Source organism: Drosophila eugracilis, unplaced genomic scaffold (genome assembly GCF_018153835.1).
Source record: "Drosophila eugracilis isolate 14026-0451.02 unplaced genomic scaffold, ASM1815383v1 contig_2154, whole genome shotgun sequence".
Lineage (NCBI taxonomy): Eukaryota > Metazoa > Arthropoda > Insecta > Diptera > Drosophilidae > Drosophila > Drosophila eugracilis.
In genome coordinates, this window is record NW_024573038.1 from 9,427,509 (window position 1) to 9,450,196 (window position 22,688).

General features: G+C 41.5%; 5 protein-coding genes across 10 annotated transcripts; 3 read left to right on the forward strand and 2 right to left on the reverse strand.

Annotated features, from left to right (window-relative positions):
- Positions 1 to 48: 48 nt before the first annotated feature.
- On the reverse strand, positions 49 to 15,718 carry LOC108114288 (cAMP-dependent protein kinase type I regulatory subunit). Of its 6 annotated transcripts, XM_017225189.2 has the most exons (6): positions 7,138 to 7,262; positions 5,987 to 6,130; positions 2,010 to 2,369; positions 1,575 to 1,949; positions 1,359 to 1,498; positions 49 to 1,139 (listed from the first exon to the last, which is right to left on the reverse strand). In XM_017225189.2, exons 2-6 carry the CDS (start codon positions 5,993 to 5,995, stop codon positions 1,055 to 1,057), a joined length of 969 nt encoding a protein of 322 aa, XP_017080678.1. In that variant the 5' UTR covers positions 5,996 to 6,130; positions 7,138 to 7,262; the 3' UTR covers positions 49 to 1,054. The 6 variants fall into 6 exon arrangements, with proteins under 6 accessions (XP_017080678.1, XP_017080677.1, XP_017080676.1 ...); XM_017225188.2 differs by lacking the exons at positions 5,987 to 6,130; positions 7,138 to 7,262 and adding an exon at positions 14,976 to 15,718 and having other exon boundaries at positions 1,359 to 1,495; XM_017225187.2 differs by lacking the exons at positions 5,987 to 6,130; positions 7,138 to 7,262 and adding an exon at positions 14,976 to 15,718.
- Positions 2,380 to 5,808, forward strand: LOC108114293. Its single transcript, XM_017225194.1, has 2 exons — positions 2,380 to 3,696; positions 4,322 to 5,808. The coding sequence occupies exons 1-2, from the start codon at positions 3,651 to 3,653 to the stop codon at positions 4,612 to 4,614; spliced, it is 339 nt and encodes a 112-aa protein (XP_017080683.1). The 5' UTR covers positions 2,380 to 3,650; the 3' UTR covers positions 4,615 to 5,808.
- LOC108114292 (histone-like protein 18C) lies at positions 13,781 to 14,896 on the forward strand. The gene is made up of 2 exons (XM_017225193.2): positions 13,781 to 14,184; positions 14,247 to 14,896. Exons 1-2 carry the CDS (start codon positions 13,915 to 13,917, stop codon positions 14,616 to 14,618), a joined length of 642 nt encoding a protein of 213 aa, XP_017080682.1. The 5' UTR covers positions 13,781 to 13,914; the 3' UTR covers positions 14,619 to 14,896.
- An 88-nt stretch (positions 15,719 to 15,806) lies between the features above and the next one.
- On the forward strand, positions 15,807 to 18,473 carry LOC108114536. The gene is made up of 2 exons (XM_017225574.1): positions 15,807 to 15,955; positions 16,045 to 18,473. Exon 2 carries the CDS (start codon positions 16,050 to 16,052, stop codon positions 18,297 to 18,299), a length of 2,250 nt encoding a protein of 749 aa, XP_017081063.1. The 5' UTR covers positions 15,807 to 15,955; positions 16,045 to 16,049; the 3' UTR covers positions 18,300 to 18,473.
- Positions 18,474 to 18,529: 56 nt separating this feature from the next.
- On the reverse strand, positions 18,530 to 22,244 carry LOC108114535. Its single transcript, XM_017225573.2, has 6 exons — positions 20,997 to 22,244; positions 20,457 to 20,938; positions 19,707 to 20,386; positions 19,435 to 19,645; positions 19,227 to 19,373; positions 18,530 to 19,169 (listed from the first exon to the last, which is right to left on the reverse strand). The coding sequence occupies exons 1-6, from the start codon at positions 22,123 to 22,125 to the stop codon at positions 19,011 to 19,013; spliced, it is 2,808 nt and encodes a 935-aa protein (XP_017081062.1). The 5' UTR covers positions 22,126 to 22,244; the 3' UTR covers positions 18,530 to 19,010.
- Between the last annotated feature and the right edge of the window lie 444 nt (positions 22,245 to 22,688).

Below are 22,688 nucleotides of genomic sequence, written 5' to 3' on the forward strand. Positions count from 1 at the left end.
GAAACACCGTTCGATGAAGAACCAAGAAACATATATGCGATAATCATGAACTTTTTCATTGATTTTAATATTTAATTAAATAGTTTCTGACTCGCTGACTTCATGTGCTACGCGTTTTACGTTTAAAAATAATTTACTAAAATTAAAATTAAAAATGTTTAATTAATTGCTGCCGTTGTGTTTTTGTTTTATACACAAAAATATAACGATTCATACAAGCGAAATACAATTTTTTTTTCATTCCTTTCCTATTTTTTTCCCATGACTTCATGCCTCGTATGAGAGTGTGTGGTTGTTGGTCGTGTGTCTGTGTTTTGTGCCTATGTGTGTGTGTGTGTGTGTGTATGTTTTGTTGCCTTTTTTGTATGATTTTATTTATTACACATATATTCATCTTGTTTATTTCTTTTGTTAAAAAACATTCAGATGTCAGTTGGATATTTAATGAAACGTTTTTTGTTTTGGGGAGGCAGCATGTTCCATAAGATATACAAATAGCTTTTCGTTTTTCGAATAGATCCGGAAAACTCGAAAGAAGTTGATAGAAATATATATATATATATATATATATATATAAATATATAGATGAAGCCTGGTGAAAGTTATCTCCGATATTCAGGGGTTGCGGGGGTGGTGGGAACATGCCGCCGCAACCTTTGCACAGAGACACACACATACACAATTATGTAACTTCAGCACAACATACAGAATCAGATAATTAACATTTTTTTTAGGCCCTCAGCCGAAGCCCCCATGCATTCGGAATCTCTGACATTCAGGATCTCAGAGTCATCCCATGGCTTTGTGGCAATTAACTTTACACACTTATATAGTTGACGATTTCATGTTTATGCTGCTGAGCGTTTGTTTTTCATTTTCATATCCACCTAATTTCCCATCGTCTTCATATTGTTTTTCGACGTTCGCTGCGTTGTTGTTTTGTTTGTTTTGTCGGTTTTTGTTGGTTTTCTTTGCTGCTGCTGCTCTTTGTTGTTGTTGATTTGTTGTTGTAGTGGTTGTTGTTGTTGTTGTTGTTGTTGTCGTTGTTGCTGGCTTAAACGGACAACGAAACGAAACTGTTGTACTGCGTGATGTTGCGTTTGAGTATGTCAGCGCAGGGTCCCAAAACGCGTTCAAATCTGCGATTAAAAAGGTTTATTAGTTAAGTTATAAAAATATAAAAGAGGTAATGAAAATATAGCCAGTTTTTTTAACATTTTTTTTAACAATTTCATGCTAAACAAAAATATTACTCCATAAATATTTCTGTCAAGAACTGACAGCTTATTTTCATTACCTTAAATCCCATTAAAAAGTTCACATTTTAGTTTTCCCTAGCTTAAAAAACTGTCACTCACCTCGCCCGGTCCAGTTTGACGCACTTAAGCGGCCCGCGGGCCACGACGGTCGCCGCCCGTGGTCGGTCCAAAAGCAGAGCAATCTCGCCAAAGTAATCACTGCTACCCAGACGGCCCACCTCGGCAGGTTCTTCGCCCTGCTGATAAGATAGCACATTTGATTAGTTTGGATCTCTAGACAGGTGTGTCAGCGCCGCTCTAATCTCGGTCACTCACCTCGGAACGCTGCTGCAGCACCACCGCACAGCCCTCGAGGATGATATAGAAATCATCACCAGCGGCTCCCTGCTTGACGATCGTCTCGCCATCATCAAAGGAGCACGTCTCCAGGGAATCGGCCACCGTGAGGCGTTCCCATTTGTCCAGACTCTCCAGAATGGAGACACGCGACAAGAACTCCTCGTACATTTTGCGCTTGCGGATGGTCGAACCCATCAGGATGCGACGGTAGGAGTCACGGTCGATGCCCCACAGCTTCACATCGGTTTTGGCTCGCACTGTGGCGGCGCGTGGAGTGCCATAGATCAGGGCCAGTTCACCAAAACTGCCGCCCTCGCTGATGGTGGTCACCAATTCGGAGTTGACAAAAACCTAGAATAGATTTTGATAAATTAATCATGATTTTATTAATTATTTTATAAGTATACTCACATCGACCTCGCCCACATCGATCACATAGAAATTGTCGCCTTCGTCGCCCTGCTGGATGATATTTTCGCCGGCAATGTGATTCACAGGGAACATGGCATCGAATATATCGGAACGCTCGCTCTCATCCAAATGGGCGAACAGGACGTTCTTGGCAATCGCCTTGGACAGGGCATTCATCGTCTTATAGTCCTTGGGCACCACCTTCTTTACATAGTTGGTGGCATCCTCTTCGGTGACGGGTTCGGCAGAGATTCCACCACGCCGGCGAACCGGTGGAGCTGCTGTCTGTGGCATCGGGCTGAGATCTTCGCAGTCGTCGGGGCTGATTACCTGTCTACTGGCATCCAGTTTGACTTGTTCCTGCCAAAGATAAAAATAACAATATTATGAGTATTTTGGGTTTGGTTTATTGCAAACAAATCTCGGTTCATTATCTTATGGATTTATTATTTTATCAGAGGGTAAAATAAAGATATTTAAAGCTGCTTGGCTATAAGGCTCTATAGTTTGTAGACCAGTTTGAAATAACAGCAATAACTAATTAATATTTAATATATATGTAATATTTATTCTATTAATAGACATATTTAGCCCTTGTAAAATATCAAAGTTCAATAGTTTCCCTCAATCTATACATAACTCTCTCACTTTTTGGAAATTCGCTGGTAGAGGCATGACTTACGACTCCAGGAGTCAACCTTCAAATGTGCGTCACTCTAAATGGGAATAAGGGAACTGCAACCAGTGGTTGTTTTTCTGCATATTGTCCGGGGATGCGCCGAACCCGGAAAAGCTCTACCCGCCCACATCCGCAGCTCATAAGCTCCATTATCGCGTCGGCAATCAAAAGCGGCCAAACGAGGAGCCAAAGAGCTTTACATCCTGACTTCTGGCTGCGCATTCCGTGTGTCTCTAGTCCCTATGCAAAATTTCCGAGGTACATTCAAAGCTACACTGTCCACTGTCCAGCTGTCCAATTGCAGTCCGTTGCCCACATCGTGACGTCAAACCAGTCGAGCAGAAATGGCCAGCTGGTCCAAGATGCTGATTAAGTTGCATTAAATTGTCACTCAACGTGACTGCAAGTGGCGTTCGCTGGCAGTTATTGCTGCATTTGAATTGCGTTAGGATCAGTGTCCTATTAATAGGCTATTTCACATTAAGATATTTTCAAAAACAGGCCACAGTTTGGCTAGCCAAAACACATATTTATTATCTGGATTAAATGTGAAATTAAAAGTCAGCAAATAGCTGTATTCCATTGGGGATTTCAAATTAAAATACTATAAACTAAACTCAATCATTAACAAGGCTTTTAAGCACCTCACATATAACCAAATTTAAATATTCCAAAAATACTTCAATCAAAATAACAATATGTTTTCCAAGCCATATCAAAGTATTTGCATTTAATATAAAAATAATTGCACTTTATTCGTTTTACTCTCACTCAGCCGCAATCTCTTGAAAGAACTTTTTTCAGTCCACTTATAAACATCGTCTTGCCTCGCCAAGAACTTCAAATGAACGACGCTGCTCATTAATTTTTATTGTCCAAACAATCGTGTATTATAATTATACCAAGCCAAAAATCGCCTGAAGTACGCAGAAATAGTTTAAACAAAGCGGCGGGTAAAAACAATGGAGGGAGGAGAGGAAAATGAAAATACAAAATCGCAATTAATAGGTGAGCTAAGCAATTCGGCAGTCGATCATGAATTGTAGATGACGATAACAAACCACTCAATGAATACCCCCCAACCGAATGTCGTATCCAGTGATTGACGAACCTCTTGGGTGGCTGCCAGTCAGCTGAAGGAACCTGAAGTCAGGTGTCAAAACAGAAGATAATAAAGTGCTGTTGCCGCCCAAAAACATCAACGTTTAGAATACAAATGTTGGTTAATTAAGTAGAGAGAAGTGAAGCTTATTCACTGAAAAGTGTGTTACCTATCTCTTAAACTAAGTCTTTAAAGTTCCTCAAATATTTTATGATAACTCTCCAAAAAGTTGTTGTTTTGTAAATAAATTACAGGAATAAATAGAAAAAGGGACAAGGCTCTTATAAAACAAAGTAATAATTAGTAATTTCCCTACAAATGAAACTACAACATAGTCCATTAACTACAAATTTCAATGAATAATTCGCAATACCCCAAAGTTCAGAGCTGCCAAGTATGCAAATTGCATACTCTAGTTTATCATGCAGTCAGCTTACTACTGCTACTGGGTGGCAATATCAAAACATTCCCCCCGTCCGATTTTGCATTTGCAAAACTGCAACTTTGTTTATGGCGTTTTTTTTTTTTCAGGGACAGCGCCCAGAACCGAGCAACCCAGAGACCAGAGCTCCGAGCCCAGAACCCGGCACTTGGAGAGGCGCGTGTGCCAGCGATATGACCGTGACCTTTGTGCAGACGCGGAGTCGGCGCCCAGTCGACTTATTGCCCTGGCCCTGGCCATGGACATGGCCATGAAGCACCCAACAACCAGCCACCACCACCCACTACCACCCTTTGAACCTCTCATATATTTCTCGCTATTTTTCCAGGGACGGAGCTGCGCGGCATTCAGCCTTTTGGCGACGTTCCCTGTGACATATTAAACGGAAATCGATTTCGCAAATTGTAAATTGAATCCAATCCAATCCCCCAACCCGGATGGCTTGACTTTTGCGGTCTGGCCATGTCTGATTGGATGGGTGTTGTGATTCGTTTTCCACGTAGGCCCTGACTTTAAAGTGGAGTCTTGTCACCATTCAACGCCTTATCAACGCCGAGTTCGCTAATAAAACAGCAAACAACATTTATGGGAATCATGACGAATGCAGGTCTTGATTAGATGACGGCAATTGTTGGGACAAGGTGGGGCCCAAGTGGGAAGGGTGGGCCCAGATGCGGTGAAGGTTGAGTAATGAAGACTAATTACCTGACACTTTTCACCTATTACAAAATCAATTATGTTTAATAATCTTGTATGGCTGCGAATGGAGCTATAAAGTTGGAGGTATTCAAGGTTTTCTGTTATTTATTTTAGAAAATTTTTCAGTTTAATGGTTTGTAAACTATATTTATTGCATTTGCTATAGAAATATTATTTTGAAACTTTTTTGTTGTTCTTGAGTTATGAAATATAGTAAAAATTAGGGCTTAGCAAGAATGATGAGAGTCACGTATGCCTTATAAATATATTTGTTATTATTCACTGTGAAACTTTAAAAGATTATTCATATAGTTAGTTTTTATATTTTATATCAATTGAGTTAAAGAAAAGTAAACCTTTTTAAGTATAAAAGAGTTTTAATTAACACAACATGAAATCCATTTATAAAAGTAAAAAAAAATCATTATAAATCCCTTAAAATGTAATCCCTTAACATTGCTTTTGTAACTGACCTCCTAAAACGATTATGTGCACTATAAATATTTCCATAAAGCAGATAAATCCCACAAACTGGCAGTAAAAATAGGGTTTAAAAGCTGCTTTCAGCCTTTGCATTTAGCTTTTAGCTGGATGAGATCTCTTTTTGTAGGGACAGAAAGCGAATTACAACAGCGACAATGAAACGCTGATGAGGCGACAAATAGTGCCACATGCTGTGAGGTAGGACCCAGAACATCAGAACATATAGCCCATCACATAGTATGTGGATAATGGACGCCGCTGCAATTGTGGACATGACGGCATTGTTGCATCCAATGAGCATGAATAACAACCAGCGGAGGCGTCGACTTCTGTGGGGGACAGTCCGCGGAATGGGAAAAAAAACAAGCCAAAGCAAGTGCACACAATTGTGCAACCGAACACTAAATATTTACCTCTATGAGGGTGTTTTTTTTTTGTTTTTTTTTTTCTTTAATATATATACTATTTTCTGTGTAGATGAATGAGCGCTTATTGAATAGACAACGTACAAACTAGACTTATGGTCTACAAACTATGACAGCCACTAACAGACTCATTTATTTATGGCAAACCTTAGACATGTTTCTTTGCTTGTGTGCTCCTGCCTTGGTGTGTGTGTGCGTGTGTTTGTGTGTGTGAGTTTTTGGTTCTTAAGTTTATCCGTGTGTTGGTGCTTGTGCTACTTATGTGCAACAAATTGTGAAAACGCTTCGCTTCTAATATGGACACAGAAAAACAAACAACAAAAAGTTGTAGTATTAGTCGAATATGAAAAACGCGCGACGTGGGGATTTCTGTTGAGGATCTCAAAAGATTTTCACTCTCGGATTTGTAATAATGCTGCTCGGATGCTTTGCTGACAAGAAAGACAACGGCAAGAGGAGCAAAATAGAATTATAAAAATATTACGTATACGCTGCGTGGACAGGCGAGCAAAAACAGCCGCCAGCACAGCAATGACAAATCCAATGTCAAAGTTTTATAAAAATAAATATTCAAAAATGCTGCGAACAGCTCTGAAACAATTTTCTTTAAATTGGAAATACTTTTAGGTAGCCAAAAAAAAAACATAAATTCGAATAAGTAAAGCCACTTAAAAATGGTGAAATTTAAGGGCTAAAAACAGTAAATAATGGGCCGCCACTGCGTATGATTTACATTTTAGCTGTTGGAACATTTTAGCATTGGACTGTGAGTACACAGTGCGTATGATTTATTTTTAAGTTTAAATCGAAAAATATTTCTTTAATTGGATATACAGAACTATTTTAACTGTATTATATGCAAAACAGCAACCTTAAAAATCTCTCATGAATTCAGAAGGAATCTTAAGATCGGTCTCCACTGCGTATGATTAATATTTACGCTATTGGGGCTATTAAAAGAAATCGCTGCGAATTTAATTGGCATAAATGAGCGGCCACAGCAATAAAATATAAAATTATATAAAAAAGAAATCCTAAAAATATATTTATGAGATCGTGCGTCACTAGGCCCCCGCCATTATACACATAAATATTTGATTTAATTTTCCCGCTAGTGTCCAATTTAATTTTGTTCACTTTGCTCCTTCTTGCCGTTTCTTTGCCTATTTTTCTGTTTTTCCTGCCGTTTATAATTGCTTAATTAATCCAATTGCCAAGGAACACACTGGGTTCTTGTTCTTCTAGTTCATATGGCTTATGTGTTTGTTGTTGTTGTTGTTGTATGTTTGTTTGTCTACCCGCTGTTTCCGTTTTAATTATTTAGTTGCTGTAAGCGGTTGTTGTTGCTATTGTTGTTCGACTCTCGGCGAATGTCTTTTTTCGCGTATTTACAAAACGGAGGCGCGACACAAACTGAAAACTCAATTCGAATTTCGCGTTCAACTTGCGGACAATCGACGTTGACGTCGCAGTCACCGCCAACGCTGACTGCAGCAGCGACGGCGGCTTCATCTTTCCACACTAGTTGCCCTCATATGTGTGTGAGAGTATATCTATGGGTGACTTGGTTGTATTGGTGATACCGTTATGTGGCGTAGGGCGGGTGAATTGCCGACCATTTTGCGGTTTGTGGTAGGTTTTTAAGCGGGCAAAAGATCCAAGATGTAATCGCCACTAGCCTCGATGTCTGATTACACTTGGAGAAAATATTTTTAGTACTAAAAACTCAAATAATAATAAAAGAAAATGGGAATAAAATCAAACTGCTTTTTCACTATGACTTACTTTTACATATACTTTGATTATATAAATATAAATTCCTTATTTTTCTCAGTGTATTAATGGAGGTTAACGCTAAAAACAATGTTAAAAACAAAAAAACAAACAGGGGAAAGTGGTGGGTGTAATGAGCAACAATAAGAGGATTAATTAAGAGTGAAAATGACAATGCAAAATTTCAATGCCATTAAAACTTCAAACAAGATAAACTTTTAAGTTTCACGTTAATTTCTGCACTGAGATTTGTACATTAAAAAATGTGTTAATAACACCTAAATTCGATTTATGAAACCTTTACTCTTCGTTCCTTGAAAATCATCTAATTAATAATTCAAATTCCATAACTTAGTTTCTCCCAGTGCAGCCACAAAACGGCCAATCACATGCTACTTAAAGGAAAGTAAAAGTCGCCACAAACCGACAGAAATATTAAAAAGAACAAACCGCCAACTAGGAATCACACAAGGCAAATACAAACTACAAAAGAGCAGAAGCTAATGTTGGCCACAAATTATGTGGCCAAGAGAGATATTGGTTGAAATCTCGAATGGAAAGTGGGAGAGCTGGAGGGGTTTCCATGCCATTTAGCGCACCTCTCAGTCTCTCGTGTCGCGCAGTGTACAAAACAAATCAATTTGAGTACCAGTGCCAAGCAGACAAGACAGAAATCGCGAAATGGAAAACAAAAACGAAAAGCAAAGATTGTAGGCGGGTTTTTATTATTATTATATATGTAGAATGTTTTTGCCCAAGGCAGCGGCGGAAACAAATTTGATTTGCTACGCCGGCGATTTATAGTTTCACGAGCCCATAAACATGCAAATTCATTCGCACTCACTTTGATAAATTGTCAATAACAATTATATTAACAATTATTATGTCGGGGTTGGTGTATCTTTAGATTTAATGCCTCATGCCGGCCACATGGCGTATACGCAACGTACAAAGGCCAAAGCACAGATTTAGGCACTTGAAGCCATGGATGCAATGCTCTCGTTAGTGAGAACTCAAGGTGGCCACGGAGGCGAAGAGCCCTCGAAGTTGCCTAGTTGGGATTACCTCACTGGCAGTTGGATATCCAAGTGGGCTGGAACCTTGAGGCAATGCAGGTGGCCCATACGGCAGGTTAAGTATGCCAATTTGTTCAGCACCTGGAGGAGAAAAGCCTCCCGAGAGAGTCTAGTGCCAACGACAATTGGCTGCAGCTTCATAAGTCCACTGGGAAAGCTGATTTCTTCTCTCTCTCTCGTTTCAAAGGCATTTCAAATTGCATCTTTCCGGTGAGTCAGAAAATATATAGTCTTCCTCGTTGGCTGCCTTGTAAATTAGAATGTCTATCAAAAAGACAATTGCATGGCATTTTGATATCCCAATGGGATCTTTTTATAGTATTTTGGGGAATTTTTAATTCGTCAGAAGTAGTTGATGAGTCAAAATTTGATGAGATTTTCAATTTAAAAGTATTACCCTTTAAGGTCCATGCAAATAAAGAGGACAATGTAATTTTCCGCCCTTAAGAAATTAATTATGTACATATAATAGGGACCTTTTACTCCAACCCACTCCCTTTTCGTTTTCCTTTGCCATTTTCATTTTACGTTGTGGCGCGTTGGCAATTTAAATTCCTTTTAGAGCCCCAAGACCAGAACTCATTAAATGTGGGCAAAGCGAAACATTGGCCATAACTTTCTATCGCCCCACACTTGGATTCACTTTGTCAACGGGCAAAGTTTCCAGGGAACAGAGAGAGAGAAGGAGACCGATCAGGATGCGGGTGGAACTTGGTGCACTAAAATGCGGAAAAGCTTTTTGTCTGCTTGCTTCCTGGGCCACGTTTTTCCCACAGGTGTGTGTGTGTGTGTGTATGTGTGTGACTGCGTTTTATAATCGAATTAATTAAAATTTTGCGCCCTACTTGACGCAGAATTACGTTGCTTCTCTTTCGCACACACTCGTGTGCCTTTCACTCGCTTTAAATTTTCCCACTTTATGGCTGAAAAGACCAGCATAAAAACATCCATGCTGCATGCCGCTTTTCCACCGACCAACCGACCGACCCTCCGGCGCCTCAAAAGTTGCTTCAGCGAAATTTCCAATTCAGTGAACTTTTTGTTTTGCCACGCCCCCTGAAAAAACACCTCCACCTCTCTTTTCCAGTTTTAGTTTTTTTTTTTCTTTTTTCAAACCATCAGTTATGCTGGGCAAAAACCTTTTGTTGGCGCTCGCCTGCATAAACATTATTTTTGGGGACACACAAAAGGCGTAGAAGGTATAGCCCCCATCGATTCTGGGTTATCCAGCTGCCCATTTGATGGCCGGGCATGATGTCCTGCGAAAAAGGACACGCCACAATCGTCGTCACAGCTGTCAACAAACGAGCAGCCAGCCATCCAAAGCAAATTGACAGCTGAAGCCTTCAATATAACCCAATGACGTCAGTTGGACAAAAGGATTTACAGGTTTATTTGGGCCAAAAGTAAATTGGCAAAAGGTATTGGGAGGGGTGAATTTTTAATTTAAAATCTGTTGCTCCATCTTTATTGGCCAAATTATTCATGGACACTCGAAGGTAGCCTGTGTTTATAAGCCGCTTAATGGATCGGCGCACATATACAAAAGGTCGCCCCACATCCGGCAGGATACGTTTACGCATTTTGGCAGAGAAACTTTTCCACAACAAACACAATGGTCTTTCCTTTATACATTTCTCTGTGTATTATTTACATAAAAGTTTCGATTCCCGATAAATGCCGCCGCCCCCAACTCAAGCGTAAAATAAACGATAATTTATTTATGCGAAACCAGAGCATCTGGAGGTGGAGGAAAGGTATTGTGGAACGGTGATTATATTACCTCCAAGCTACTCAATTATTCACAAAGTTAGATGGCAGGACGATAAAAATAGCCCAGGCTTTTGTGCCAAAATTTCAATATCCAAGGTATCAACCGTAATCCCCTTCAGAGTATCCCCACAATCATAAATCACTTTCCTCCAAAAATCCACTTAAAAATATCAACGAAATTGTTTTCTTGCGATGCGAATGCATAAAAAGTAAATAATAATTCCTAATAAAAATAACAATTTAATCAACTAAAGAGATCATAATTCGAGGTCAGATTTCACGGGACAATTTTCTCATTTGAATTGTTTACCAGTTAACAGCCACTTGAAATTATAATGGCAAATGCTTTTGCGTACTCGTTGGGGGGAAAAAAACAGAAATAAAAGCACAAAGCCATTATATTTAGTTACATTTTAAACACAATTTGTAAGGACTGAGTTGGTCGTTTAAAAAATTATAAAAAGAACATCAATTTAATGGCACATTTAAGGAGAAAATAACCCATGGTTAGGGTTGGCTTTTAGAAAGGAGATTTAAGTTATTTGTTAAAATGAATAAAGTTTTGAAGGAAACGATTGGAGGATTCGAAAATAAAAACAAATCTTTACTCAAAAACCCTTTAAAAAGATAATACCTTTTGGCTCAGAGAAGAGATAGTACAAATAGATACAATATCCAGATATATATCAAAAATAAACGTAAATAAAATCCCATCCCAAACTGAATTATTTACCCTGCTAAGCGTATTTAACAGTTGACAGTTTACCCACCATTTTTCTGGCTGAGACTGTTTTCCTTTCACTTCCGGGTTAGCACTTTTTCTGCCCTCGTTTGGCCAACACAATTGATTGCTGTTTGTTTTTATTTTATGGCCCAATTTGACGGACACTGGCGACAAAGTATCCAGCGTAGTTTTTGGCACGATTCGCCTGTTAATCAGAAGCCGGCGTAAACAGTGCCGGACGGAGCGATGACAGCCGTAAAAAGCGACATTAACACGGCCATTAAACCGGACAATTCGATGATCGAAACTCCGGAATTCGCGTGGCCATCAATCAGTCGAAGACCAAGACGAAGAACTTCAAGAATTAAGAACCGCAAAAGGTGTATGGTAAATAGTAAATTGAGCAGTTAAACTGGCGAAAAAATGTGGGACGACGATGGGCAGCTGACGGTGGCCAAAAAGTGACTGAGACAACCGAAAGGACGAAAGCAAACTCTCGGAGCCACAGACACAAACACAATCTCGACGACGACAGGATGACCTTCACCAACACGCACAGCAATGGAAACCTTTCTAAATATATACATACGTACATATATATATCTATATGGATGGCCAAAAAGTAAAGTTTTTCGCACACCAACCAACCCACACACACACACACAGTTATGACGCAGCAGCTCCTGGCGAAAGGAAAAGCTTTCGCAGGAGAAAAGGGCACAAAGTACCAAAAGCAAGGCAAGGAAGCAGTGGGAGCGCTTTGATTTCGCTGCTCTTCCCTGAGAGTTTCAAGTGCAAAAACGACATTAACTGGAGAAAAGCTGCTCCTGCGGCAGGTATTCTGGTATACCCTGCTAATTAGGGCTTACTTTAGTTCGGATACATTCATAATGTAGTGGATTTGGTTTTTTTTCATTACTATTTTTATATTAGTAATACATTTTCTTTTTAGCACTTACATAAACTAGTTTTCTATAACGTTGTAAACCCAGAATTAGGATTTGATAATGAATTCCCATCATGAAAAACCTAGAAAACTAAACTCAAATTTTTCAACCATTTCTTAAAGGGTATTAAAAAAGTCTAGTATCAATACCATCGTTTCCTTTTTGTTTTTATTTGTGCCACAAACTAACGACATCGTAATTTGCAGTAACAAACCGAATCGGCAAAACACACCAACGCAAAATGTAATCAAAGCTTTGCCACCATGCGCACACTCCCACACTTTGGATATTTTCCGCTAAAAGCTTTTCCGCACAAATTTCGCAAGTCACTTGCGTTTTCCCGTTTCCCGCTTTTTACAAACTTTCCAAACTTACTTTACGTTCTCGTTCTCGTTCTTGTTCACGCTCAAGCTCAAGTTCATGTTCACGTTCGCGGGCAAGAGATGAGAGATGAATTTGCAAACTGCGATCACTGACAGCATCCTCCTCTGGTATTGTAGTGCATGAGGTCCTTACATGCCGCATCCGATGCACAGCATCCAAGCTCAAGCGATGCTCATGATCATCCCGTAATAGAGCATCAAACATAGCAACACCACCATCAATGCTACTTTCCCGAAGGATACGACCACCACGACCACTGCAATGAGGACTTTGCTGCTGTTGATGCTGATGATGATGGTGAGTGGTGGTCACAACACCCTCCGAAAACGAACGGATGCGCATAGCGCCATTGGCATCGGTGGTCAAAGCTACTGAGCGGAAGCGATCGATGACCGCATCCTGAATACTATTCACACTCAACTGATTGCCCATTGCGCGCGGGGGCAAAAAAAAAGTGAGTGAACGAGAAGGACGCTGGATGCTTCTGCACGGCGCCAGGATGCTAATCCAACTGACAGCGAGTCCGGCATTCAACAGGCAACGTGCCCCAGAGAGACCCACACACCCACACATCAAAGTCCAGAGAGAAAGGGGCTATAGTATATGGCTTTTGGGTGCAAAAAGGGGTCACAGGGCACTGGTGCGTCCACAGGTGCGCTGTTCTATTTACATTGCAGCCATTGCAAGCTTTCGCTGCAACTTGCCACTTGCCATCCAAAAGTAAACTTAAAAGCTTTCCAACTAACTAACAGAGAGAATGCACTTCTCCGAGAAACGATAAACGAGAAACATTTGTGTTTCAAAATCCGCCTTTAGACGAGTTTAATTTAACACTCAGCTCCAAAATAGACCACAGGTTGTATTGATTTTCGTTTAAGGGGCAGGCAAATGACTAGCCAAAGCCGCTTGTTGCTTTCGAGGGGTTGAAAACCCCGACAACAAACTCAATCACATATGATAAATGAGAAACACCTTTCTTCACCACTTTCTATGTCCATATTCGTAAATATTGTATTATCCAAAAACATAAACAGATTACATGAGTTAATTAAGGATTTATTAAAGGATCCTCAGATAACTAAAGAGTTTAATGTAATTATTAAATCTTTTAAAAATACGTCCAAGCATAGCCAACTTCGAAAAATATGAGGAAAATTCTTTAAAAAAAACGAAAAACCCCGATCATAGTTACCGTCCAGCCTTCACTCAAAGCCAAATTCCCAGTTACCAAGCTGAGGCCAGCATATATTTAGTTTGTATTAAACAGTCGTACGAGTAACACATAAAAAAAAATCTTCATAAATTTAGAAAAATTTTATATAATTTTTACTCTTTTCAAAACAAATTATTCTGTTGAAAGTTATTTTCGATTAAAATTTTTCGCAAATATATAAAACAATGAGTAATTTAAAAATTAAGGATTGTGAGGATGCTAAGAAAAGTGCGCCGGTGAAGGAAAGTTCTGAGGGAAGCCTTAGTTCTCTAAAGTCTGAGGATCTTCTTGCCTTCAATGAGTTTCTGGCTGGATTCGATGCATCGGGCTATGATAACTTTCTAAACACTTATAGGAATCGCTTTTCCGAAATGTACACTGATGAGCAGATAACAAAGGTCGCTGAGAACCGATGGAAGGAGATGCCTTACAGTCTTCGACGTCAGTTCTGTGAGGTATGTCATAGTTGGGTAGTTCATTTTAGAGAACTAACTACTAACTTAATGCCTTTTCACAGAATCCAACTGAAGCTGAAAAAGTGGAGAATGATTTGACCGACTTGTCCAGCATGACCGCATCTGAAGAAGTGAACTTAAATTTACACACGGATATCGCTGTCGACAATATTTTCGGTACTATGGGTCGAGCTGGACCTGACGATACTTGTTGTCCCAAAAAAAGTAAGCCAAAGTGTAGCAAACCAAGGGCAAGAAAGAGTTGCGCCAAACCGAAGGCTAAAGTCTCGAAGCGCAAGAGGAGTTGCGCCAAGCCGAAACCCAAGTGCCCCCGACAGTGTCCTAAGCCGAAGAAGAGAATGCAATGCGCCAAGCCCAAGACCTCTAAACCAGAAAGATGTCCCAAGCCAAAGCCCTCCTACCCTCCTATGTAACTATAGGTAACGACCACTTACCGTTCACTTTTCGGCCATCACATATATCAGGCAAATACCAAAGAAATGCTTATCGGTACTGTTGGAATCAAAGAATTAGAGAACCTCCAGGGAACCAGGTCAAGAAACCGGCATGGAAGCTCATTAACTCCCTCATTTTGAAGCTTCTTTAGAACTGAGAAACGTGGCCTTAATGCCAGGATGACCATACTTAAGATTCATATTAAGCCTTTAACAATAAGCAAATGTATTTTCATACCATAAAAGTATTGTCTGGATTTTTTGTGGGTGTGAACTTATTATTTATCCCTTAAAAGCCCAAATACATCAAGGAATCAAGGTTGATTATTCACTCACCCTCTCGAGTTTCTGGAAGTACTGTCGCAGGAACTGCACAGGGTTCTCGGGCCTGCAGACGCACAGCTGGACAATACAGTCTTTGAGGACGCGCTGGATTCCGTGAGTCTGGATGTAGTGCTCGCACTCCCGCAGGCTCTGCTCCTCAAGCGTTTTGGCCATCATGTAGGACATGTGTGCAGCGATTTTTGGAGTGGGTTTACGATGTGGAGATAATGAGGTGGTATAGAAAACAGCTTCTCAAGCACCGCACTACGCAGAATTTATCTAAATATTATATGTATGTATGTATGTATGTACACAATTTAAGCGAAGAGCGTGTGTGGGTGTTGCTCTCGTCGTATTGTATATTAGGTATTGTTTCGCTGGCAAATCGGTTGAAACCACAGATAATTTGGCTATATCTTTGATGGCCGCGTTTATCCACACTTGCTGCTTTATCGGCCCGTACGTTTTGCACTGCTTTCGCAGCTTTTCCTTGCGTTTTTGGCACCGTTTTGTTCCGTTTTCCACTCCACACACAGCACAGCCCCGTTTTCACTTTCGCAAAAATCACGATTCTGGACCTTTTTGGCCTGTCCTGCAGATTAAAGCCCTTTGCCCCGCACGCCCCCGCAGCATATGGATTGCCAAATGACTTTCTAAATATCGCCCAACTAGGTTTTTTTCATAAAAACTTAACTAATTTTCACGCACGTAAAACGTTGTTTTTTTTTGGCTGCATGTAGTGGTGGGCGTCTCAGTTGGTCACGCACTTATCGATAAGTTTTAATTGTAATATGGTGTTAAGCAACACTATTATCGATAAAAACATCACAATTGTGAATGGCATCCAAGTAAATTTAAATTACTGTTAGAAAAGCTTTTTCGAAGGGTGTTTTTGTACGTTGGAATTAATGTTTCGCCTAATCCAATAAAGATCAAAAGCAGTAGCTATGTGGATGTTAGATGCCAAAGCGTGTTTGAGCCAATCATCGGAGGTGGGTTTACCATGGATTTCCCACTATTTCTATTTATTTGCCTTTGGGTTTGGCTGGAAGGTATTGATTTTTCTCCTGATTTCTTGCAGCTAAAATGCTACACACCGAAACCCTGCCCACCGCTGGCCACCAGGGCATCTATGCTCCGTTAAGTCAGGCAATGAGCGATTCTGAATCCGACGAGGAGATTGAGATTCATAACGCCGCCAATCATCGCCAGAAATTGCAAAGAACTCATCAGCATATTCCGCAGGAACACCTTCAGGCCCAAAGAATACGCATTCCTCCGAATACTCTAGCCTTGAAATCACCACATACTCGAGCACCCACCGCCACTAGGATTGTCACGCGAAATCCTGCCGCAAATCCCCAGAAATTCCAATTGGAGGGCAGTAGCTACGCAACCAACATGCAAAATACTTTTCGTTCCGTCATGTTGAGCGATAATGGTGTAGTGGGTTCGGAGTTATCTCACTTCAATAGCGAATTCGATTCTAATGCCGATAATGTGGCCATTCTGGGTGGCAGTCAGACGGGAGAAGATTCAGCCAAAAGGACACCGATGTCACCGGCAAGAAAATGCTGCTTTATAGGTAGCTTGCTACTATGCTTTTTCGCCATCGTATCGTTTGTGTGGCTAGTCCCTTGTGGCAATCCCGATGGCACAGGATCCTGTCCAGCCATTGGAGATCGTGCCAAGACACGCAATTGGTTTAATAACTACACCAAGGCGGAACTCAAAGGGGGTGTTAATGTGGTTGGAGGCTTAAAGGCCTGGGAGAACAACCTAATCTTCATGTATCGCGGCGATGCCTTCTTTCCTGAATTTCGGCCTGGCAATGAGCGGCGCAATGGCATTATCTGTTTGATTGGCTCCTCAGGTGCAGTAGCCTGGTTTGTGGAGATGGTGGATGAACCCGTGGCCTTGGACTGCACTCTAATAGACATAGATGGCAATGGGAAATCAGAGTGCTTAGTTCTCGATGAGTATGGGGAACTGGGAGCCATACATCCCGTCTCAGGAGAATGGCTTTGGTGGTTTAAGGAACGTTCAGCTAGCAAGGTTGATGCCTACGACTTTCCAGTCATCCTGCCTGATCTGGATGCGGATGGAGTGCTCGACCTCCTGCTCGTGACGAGTCTGTCTCTGGAACAACGTACCAAATCGCTAGCCCAGGTGAATCATGAATCAGCAGGACAACTAGAAGCACGCAATGTGTTGCGTTTCCTTTCGGGCAAAAAAGGTTCACCGATAGGTGATGGCTTCCGCATCCACGACTGCGATAGGGTAAGCAACGTGAGGATCGAGGCGGGCAATGTAAGCTTCATCTGTCAGCGTGTCAATGGCACTGAACAGCAGCGCTCCAAGAGTCTAGCGGAGCTGTACGCCCTAATAACCAACAAATCGATTGTGGGTCAGAGACTAGCCAGCTCGAAAATCTCCCAGCACAGAAATCATGGCCAGCGACGGGAATTGGATGCCCAAAGGAATATCTTTTCGTTGAGTGGTCGCGAGCTGGTGGTAGAGAATCGTGGACGCTGTCCTGAGGATTGTAATGTTACCTTTGTCCTAAGTGAAGTCCGCGATGGCAAGCCCCATGTTGTGTATAATTTTACCAAAAGCGGAATGTTTGGCATGTCTCCAGCCCAGTGGCACTTCAAGAACACCAAGTCGCAGATGTCCGGATTCGTGATGAAGTTCTGGAAGTGGCATGGTCTCACCAAGCCATCAAAACAGACCTCTGCCAGCAGCAATAACAATAATGTTCAAAAAAGTGGAAGCAACAATCACACCAAGAACATGAATGCAATCAAGGATAAGGAGAAAGCTCAGGCTAAGAAACAACAGCAGCATCAACGTCTGAGGAGGAGTACGAAAGCCAAGGATTACGAGTTTCCATTGCATCACCAGGAGTTTGATGTTTTTAATCACATAAAGCAAAAGCGGGAAACGTTCGGATTGCCCTCTAAAAACCTAACCAAGTCCACAGGAATTGCACCTGGTGGTAGCTACAAAATGAATATGATCACAGAGACCGTGATCCTTGTGGTGTTCGTAGGCGCAGATACTCACATCGAGAACACTTCACAGAGCGATATCATCCAGTTTTGCCGCCACGACCGCAAGGAGGTGGTATGTCAACCGGATCTTAATAACCAGGATAACTCGATGCTTATTGCCGACTTGGATCAAGACGGATCTCAGGAGTTGGTCACGTACATGTCTACATTTGTGCATCCCGAAGATCAACCGCTTAGCGAGTGGAAATTGCTAACCTACGTGCGATTGTTACGCCTTCAGGCAGAGCTTCCTGCCTACTATGAGGTTGACAAGCACAACTAGGCGATCATCCAGATCAGCATCATAATCAGAGTAGGGTAATATAGTGCATTTAACCAGCCGGAAGTGTGCTGTTGAACATGAATAGCAGTTTAATCTAGTTGCATGCATTACATTGTACATTATTAAAAACCTTTTCTAGCCTCCCATAATAAATCAGAATACATTAAATACGTACATGTATGTTCTTGAAATAATTCCAGAAAATTTTGGTCCTTTGTTAGTTTTTAACATTTTTAAGATCTCTTATTTTACATTTATTGATACTTAACAGTTTTCATCATATTACACATATTGTATTGCATAAAGTTCTTATAGATCAATAATTGATTTAACATAAAATGTTCCGAGGGTTGGCTTGTTAAGAGCCCAATGGAGGGGCTTCAAATAGGTCGCGAAGATGATTCAGGATTCAAAAACTTATCCAAAAGTCATCAAGATATCCTTATGATTTAGTACACTAATTCCCGATACAATTACGTTTATTTTTGAACTCTTATCTAACAGAATCTAATATTACCTCTGATTTAAGTTTCCATGCAATTCACAGAACTCCAATTCTTAACAAAATATATGTGTTGGTGTGTAAAAAATTCCTAGGCTGAACAGTCCAGAATAAATCAGAGGATTTAACTAAATGTATGATTTGATTTGTTAAAGATTTGTATATGTAAATTTACCTACCATTGCACATGGTATACAGTAGTTCTTAAACTATACTCTAAAATCCACGTCATTAATATACGTTTTGAAATTAGCCAAGCAACTGGGAGTTAGCCATTGCTCCCCTATTACTTTCAGTTCCTCATCCAGTCGCGGGAATTTTACCGCATTGGTGACTGAATGGTTGATTTTTTTCAGCGTGCGATACATCTGAAAAACAAAGGATATTAGTTCATTACTGTGAAATAACTCAAAGATTGGACTTACCTCCGCAGAGCTAGTGGATATTTGTTTGGCTATGGCTAGAGCCTCATTAGTGACATTGCGGGCCTTGCAGATTTTGCCAACGAAACTTTGTGGCCCCAAAAGTTCCGATGCGTACAGTCTTTCACCCAGGAGAATCAATCGTGAATTCTGAAGAAGATACAAATAGAATTTAGTTTCATAAGTTTTCAATAGGATCGTGGAGACTTACTACTTCACTGGACACCTTTTCGTGGCCGTGCCACAGAGCATAACCTTCGGGCAGTTGGCCCAACTTGGCATAGTTAGTCTGAAAGCAACAATCATCGGCGGCCACCACATAATCTGCAAAAGGCAGCTGCATAACGCCCAGATTAATCAGGTTGCCAACAATGCCCGCCACCAAGGGCTTAGGAAATGTAGCCAACGTACGCAAATAGGTTCTGAAATTGGATGTGTTTATTGATTAACCCATGATTTACGATTTAAATAATTTTTACGTACTTCAGTGCAAGGGACATCTGACTAGCTTTTTCCTTACGCTTCTCTATCGAACCCTGCACAAATTCCTGGCAATCGATACCTTGGCAAAACTGCGAACCCTCAGCGGTCAGCAACACGGTATTGAACTCACTTTTACGGGCTATACTGGACAGCGTGTCGTTCAACTGCTCTAGCAGCTGCCTACTGTACGTATGACCGGACTTACCACGATGTGCGTGGATCTCCAGATGAGCAACCTTGTTAACCTTACGCAGAACTACCAAATCGCTGCCATGGTTTACCTTCATATCATTGGCCAGCGTGTGCAGCAAGGCATCCTCGCCGCCCCTTTGGTTTGTCTTGTTTACAGGCTTTAGGAACTTAAAGGAAGGATCATTTCCTTCGGCTGCATCATCTGACAGATTAGACGCTCCAGGCTTATTGTCAAGAGAATTACGACTAACGGATGCGTTGCTGGAGTAGGAACTGTTGGAGCGACGACGCATGATCATAGATTCCTCGCTAGCGCGTTGCTTGTACACATAGTCCCAGGAGTCGGATGGGCGGGGCTTGCTAGCGGATGTGTTAGCGTTGGCCTTCGTGAAAACAGAATCTACAGCGGTAGCCGATCGTTTGGTGGCCGAAAGTACAGTCTCTTTTTTGGGCGTCGATGGTTCCCCTACTGCACGGGGTGTCTGATTCTAGTGTTGGGAATAATAAATATTAAACACATATTTGTTTATATTTAAAGTTTCTAAAAGAAGTACTCACCCTTCCGGTTATGGTCATGGCTCGTTTGCGCATTAGCGGCTTATTAGAAACCTCACCGCCACTCATCTCCCGCTGCTCATGCTCCACTGCATGGATCATATTGGCCGCTCCCTCGTCGCCCATTAAACGATCGATTTCAGAGACCTTCTTCTTTTTCTGGACTCCTCCATTCGCCAAACCCGAACTTGGCGTTTGAGCGCGTCGCTTGACCGGGGAGAGACTCCTTTCTGTTTCACCAACTGGTGTGCTGGCTTTAGAGCTCCTTGCTGTAGGTGTTGCAGCCCTTTTTTTTGGTAACAAATCTTTCTTAATTGTTTGGTTCGGAGAAATGCTCTTTACAATCGTTTTTGATGCAGGAGGTACAGGAGAAGATGCCTTAACATTCGGTTTCGTGCTGGCATACTGCGAAAATGATTTTTTAGTCTCGGGTACATCCGGATCCCATATTATCTTCTTCTTGACCACACGCATGCGTTTGAATCCTACAAATGGAGTTTATTAAAAGGTGTTTACTCACAGTAGTTACTGGTTTTACTGTACCCATGGTAGGCTCTTCGGTTTCATTGGGAGTAGACATAACGACTGCAGGCTTGGGATTTTCTACAACTTGACTTGTGGTGGCCGTAAGTTGCTTCTGGGTGACAGTTTTCAGCATTACTTTAACCCCGCTGATCTTGTTGTTGAGCAAAATTGGAGATTTCAGACTGGCTTTAACAGGAGATGGTGCCTTTTTTACAGGCAAAGGTGGCTTTTTGATGACCAATTGTGTTGGAGGCACTTCCGTCACCACTGCAGAATTAGATATGGCGGATGTGGGGTTGTCTTCCTCAGAGTCGTAGTCGTCCCAATCCTCATTTAATGAGCTGACAATATCTACCGGCTTGACAACAGGCGGCGGCTCTTTGCGTCGTGACTTGGGCTTTAGGCCAGCCATCTGTTCCAGGGCCACAGCTCTGGCTTGCTCCGGGGACAGCTTATGCTTGGATATAGAAGCCGTGGTGGATGCCTTAGGCTTGCTGGGCTTAGACACTGGCACTTTCGGACTGGCTTTCCGTGAGGTTGACTCCTCGTCGTCGTCTATTTCAATGATCTCGAACTGCCCTTCGCCCTCGATGGTAACACCCATATCCCCTTCTCCCGCTATACCGTCCAACTCAGAGAGAGCCTTCTCCAAGGCGGATTTATCCTGAGTAGAATGCTGCTCATGACTGGTGTCCGTGCCCTTGAGCAAGGCAATTAGATCCACCTCCTCTAGGGGGGATTCTTTAGCCTGACCGTTTCCTGATGTCCCATGGCCATCTTCGACGGTTGGGGATCCACTGGTCGGGTCTTCACAGGCTAGGCGGGTCTCTGAGCCACCATTATCCGTTCCGTCACTCGGAGTAGCGGTATCTGCAGCTTCGGTGACCGCATCTGGTGGTCGGATGTTATGCAGCTTAGCTATCTCCTGCTCCAATGAGCTCAGTTCATCCAGACCGGCGCCCCCGTCCGATCCATTAAGATTTGCCAGCTCATTCTCCAAATCAGTGGAACCCGCACTTTTTGGAAGCGTATCCAACGCCGCTGCTTTTGGTTCTAAGCTCTCCGATTTTTCCTCTTCTACCTGAGGTGATTCCTCCGTTTGGATTGGATTCGGCGATTGCACGTTGGTGTCCGTCACCTGCTCCATGATTCCACTGCCCTTTAATGCCTTTCCGTTCAACAGGAGCTTCAAATTGGGACTATTCGCGCTCGTTTTTATTGAATTACTTTAGTACAAAAAAAAGTGCACTTGCTGCAAAGCGGCCATTTTTAGTGGTGAGCATTTTAGGACCTATCGATAGATTTATCTGTGATTGAAAAATAGCTAGTTATAAATAATGAATTATATTATACAAAAATAGTTTAGAAACACATAGCACCTTTTTCCGAAAAAAACTTATTTACAAAATATAATTCAAACTAATTTTTTGATTTGCTTTCCTTGCATGCCAACAATTAATCGTTGGACATAGCTCTTAATAACCGAATTTTAATAGTTTTTTTTAATTGCTTTCCTTGCATGCCAACAATTAATCGTTGGAAATAGCTCTAAATAACCGAATTTTAATAGTTTATTTTTATATATAATTCATTTTGGCATGATGTATTTTCGAAGAATCTGTTCATAAAATGATTATCTTGTTGAGTTAAGTTAAAAACACTTGGCACATTGTTTTCCGCCAAGCAAGCAAAAGTGACACTCAGTCACGG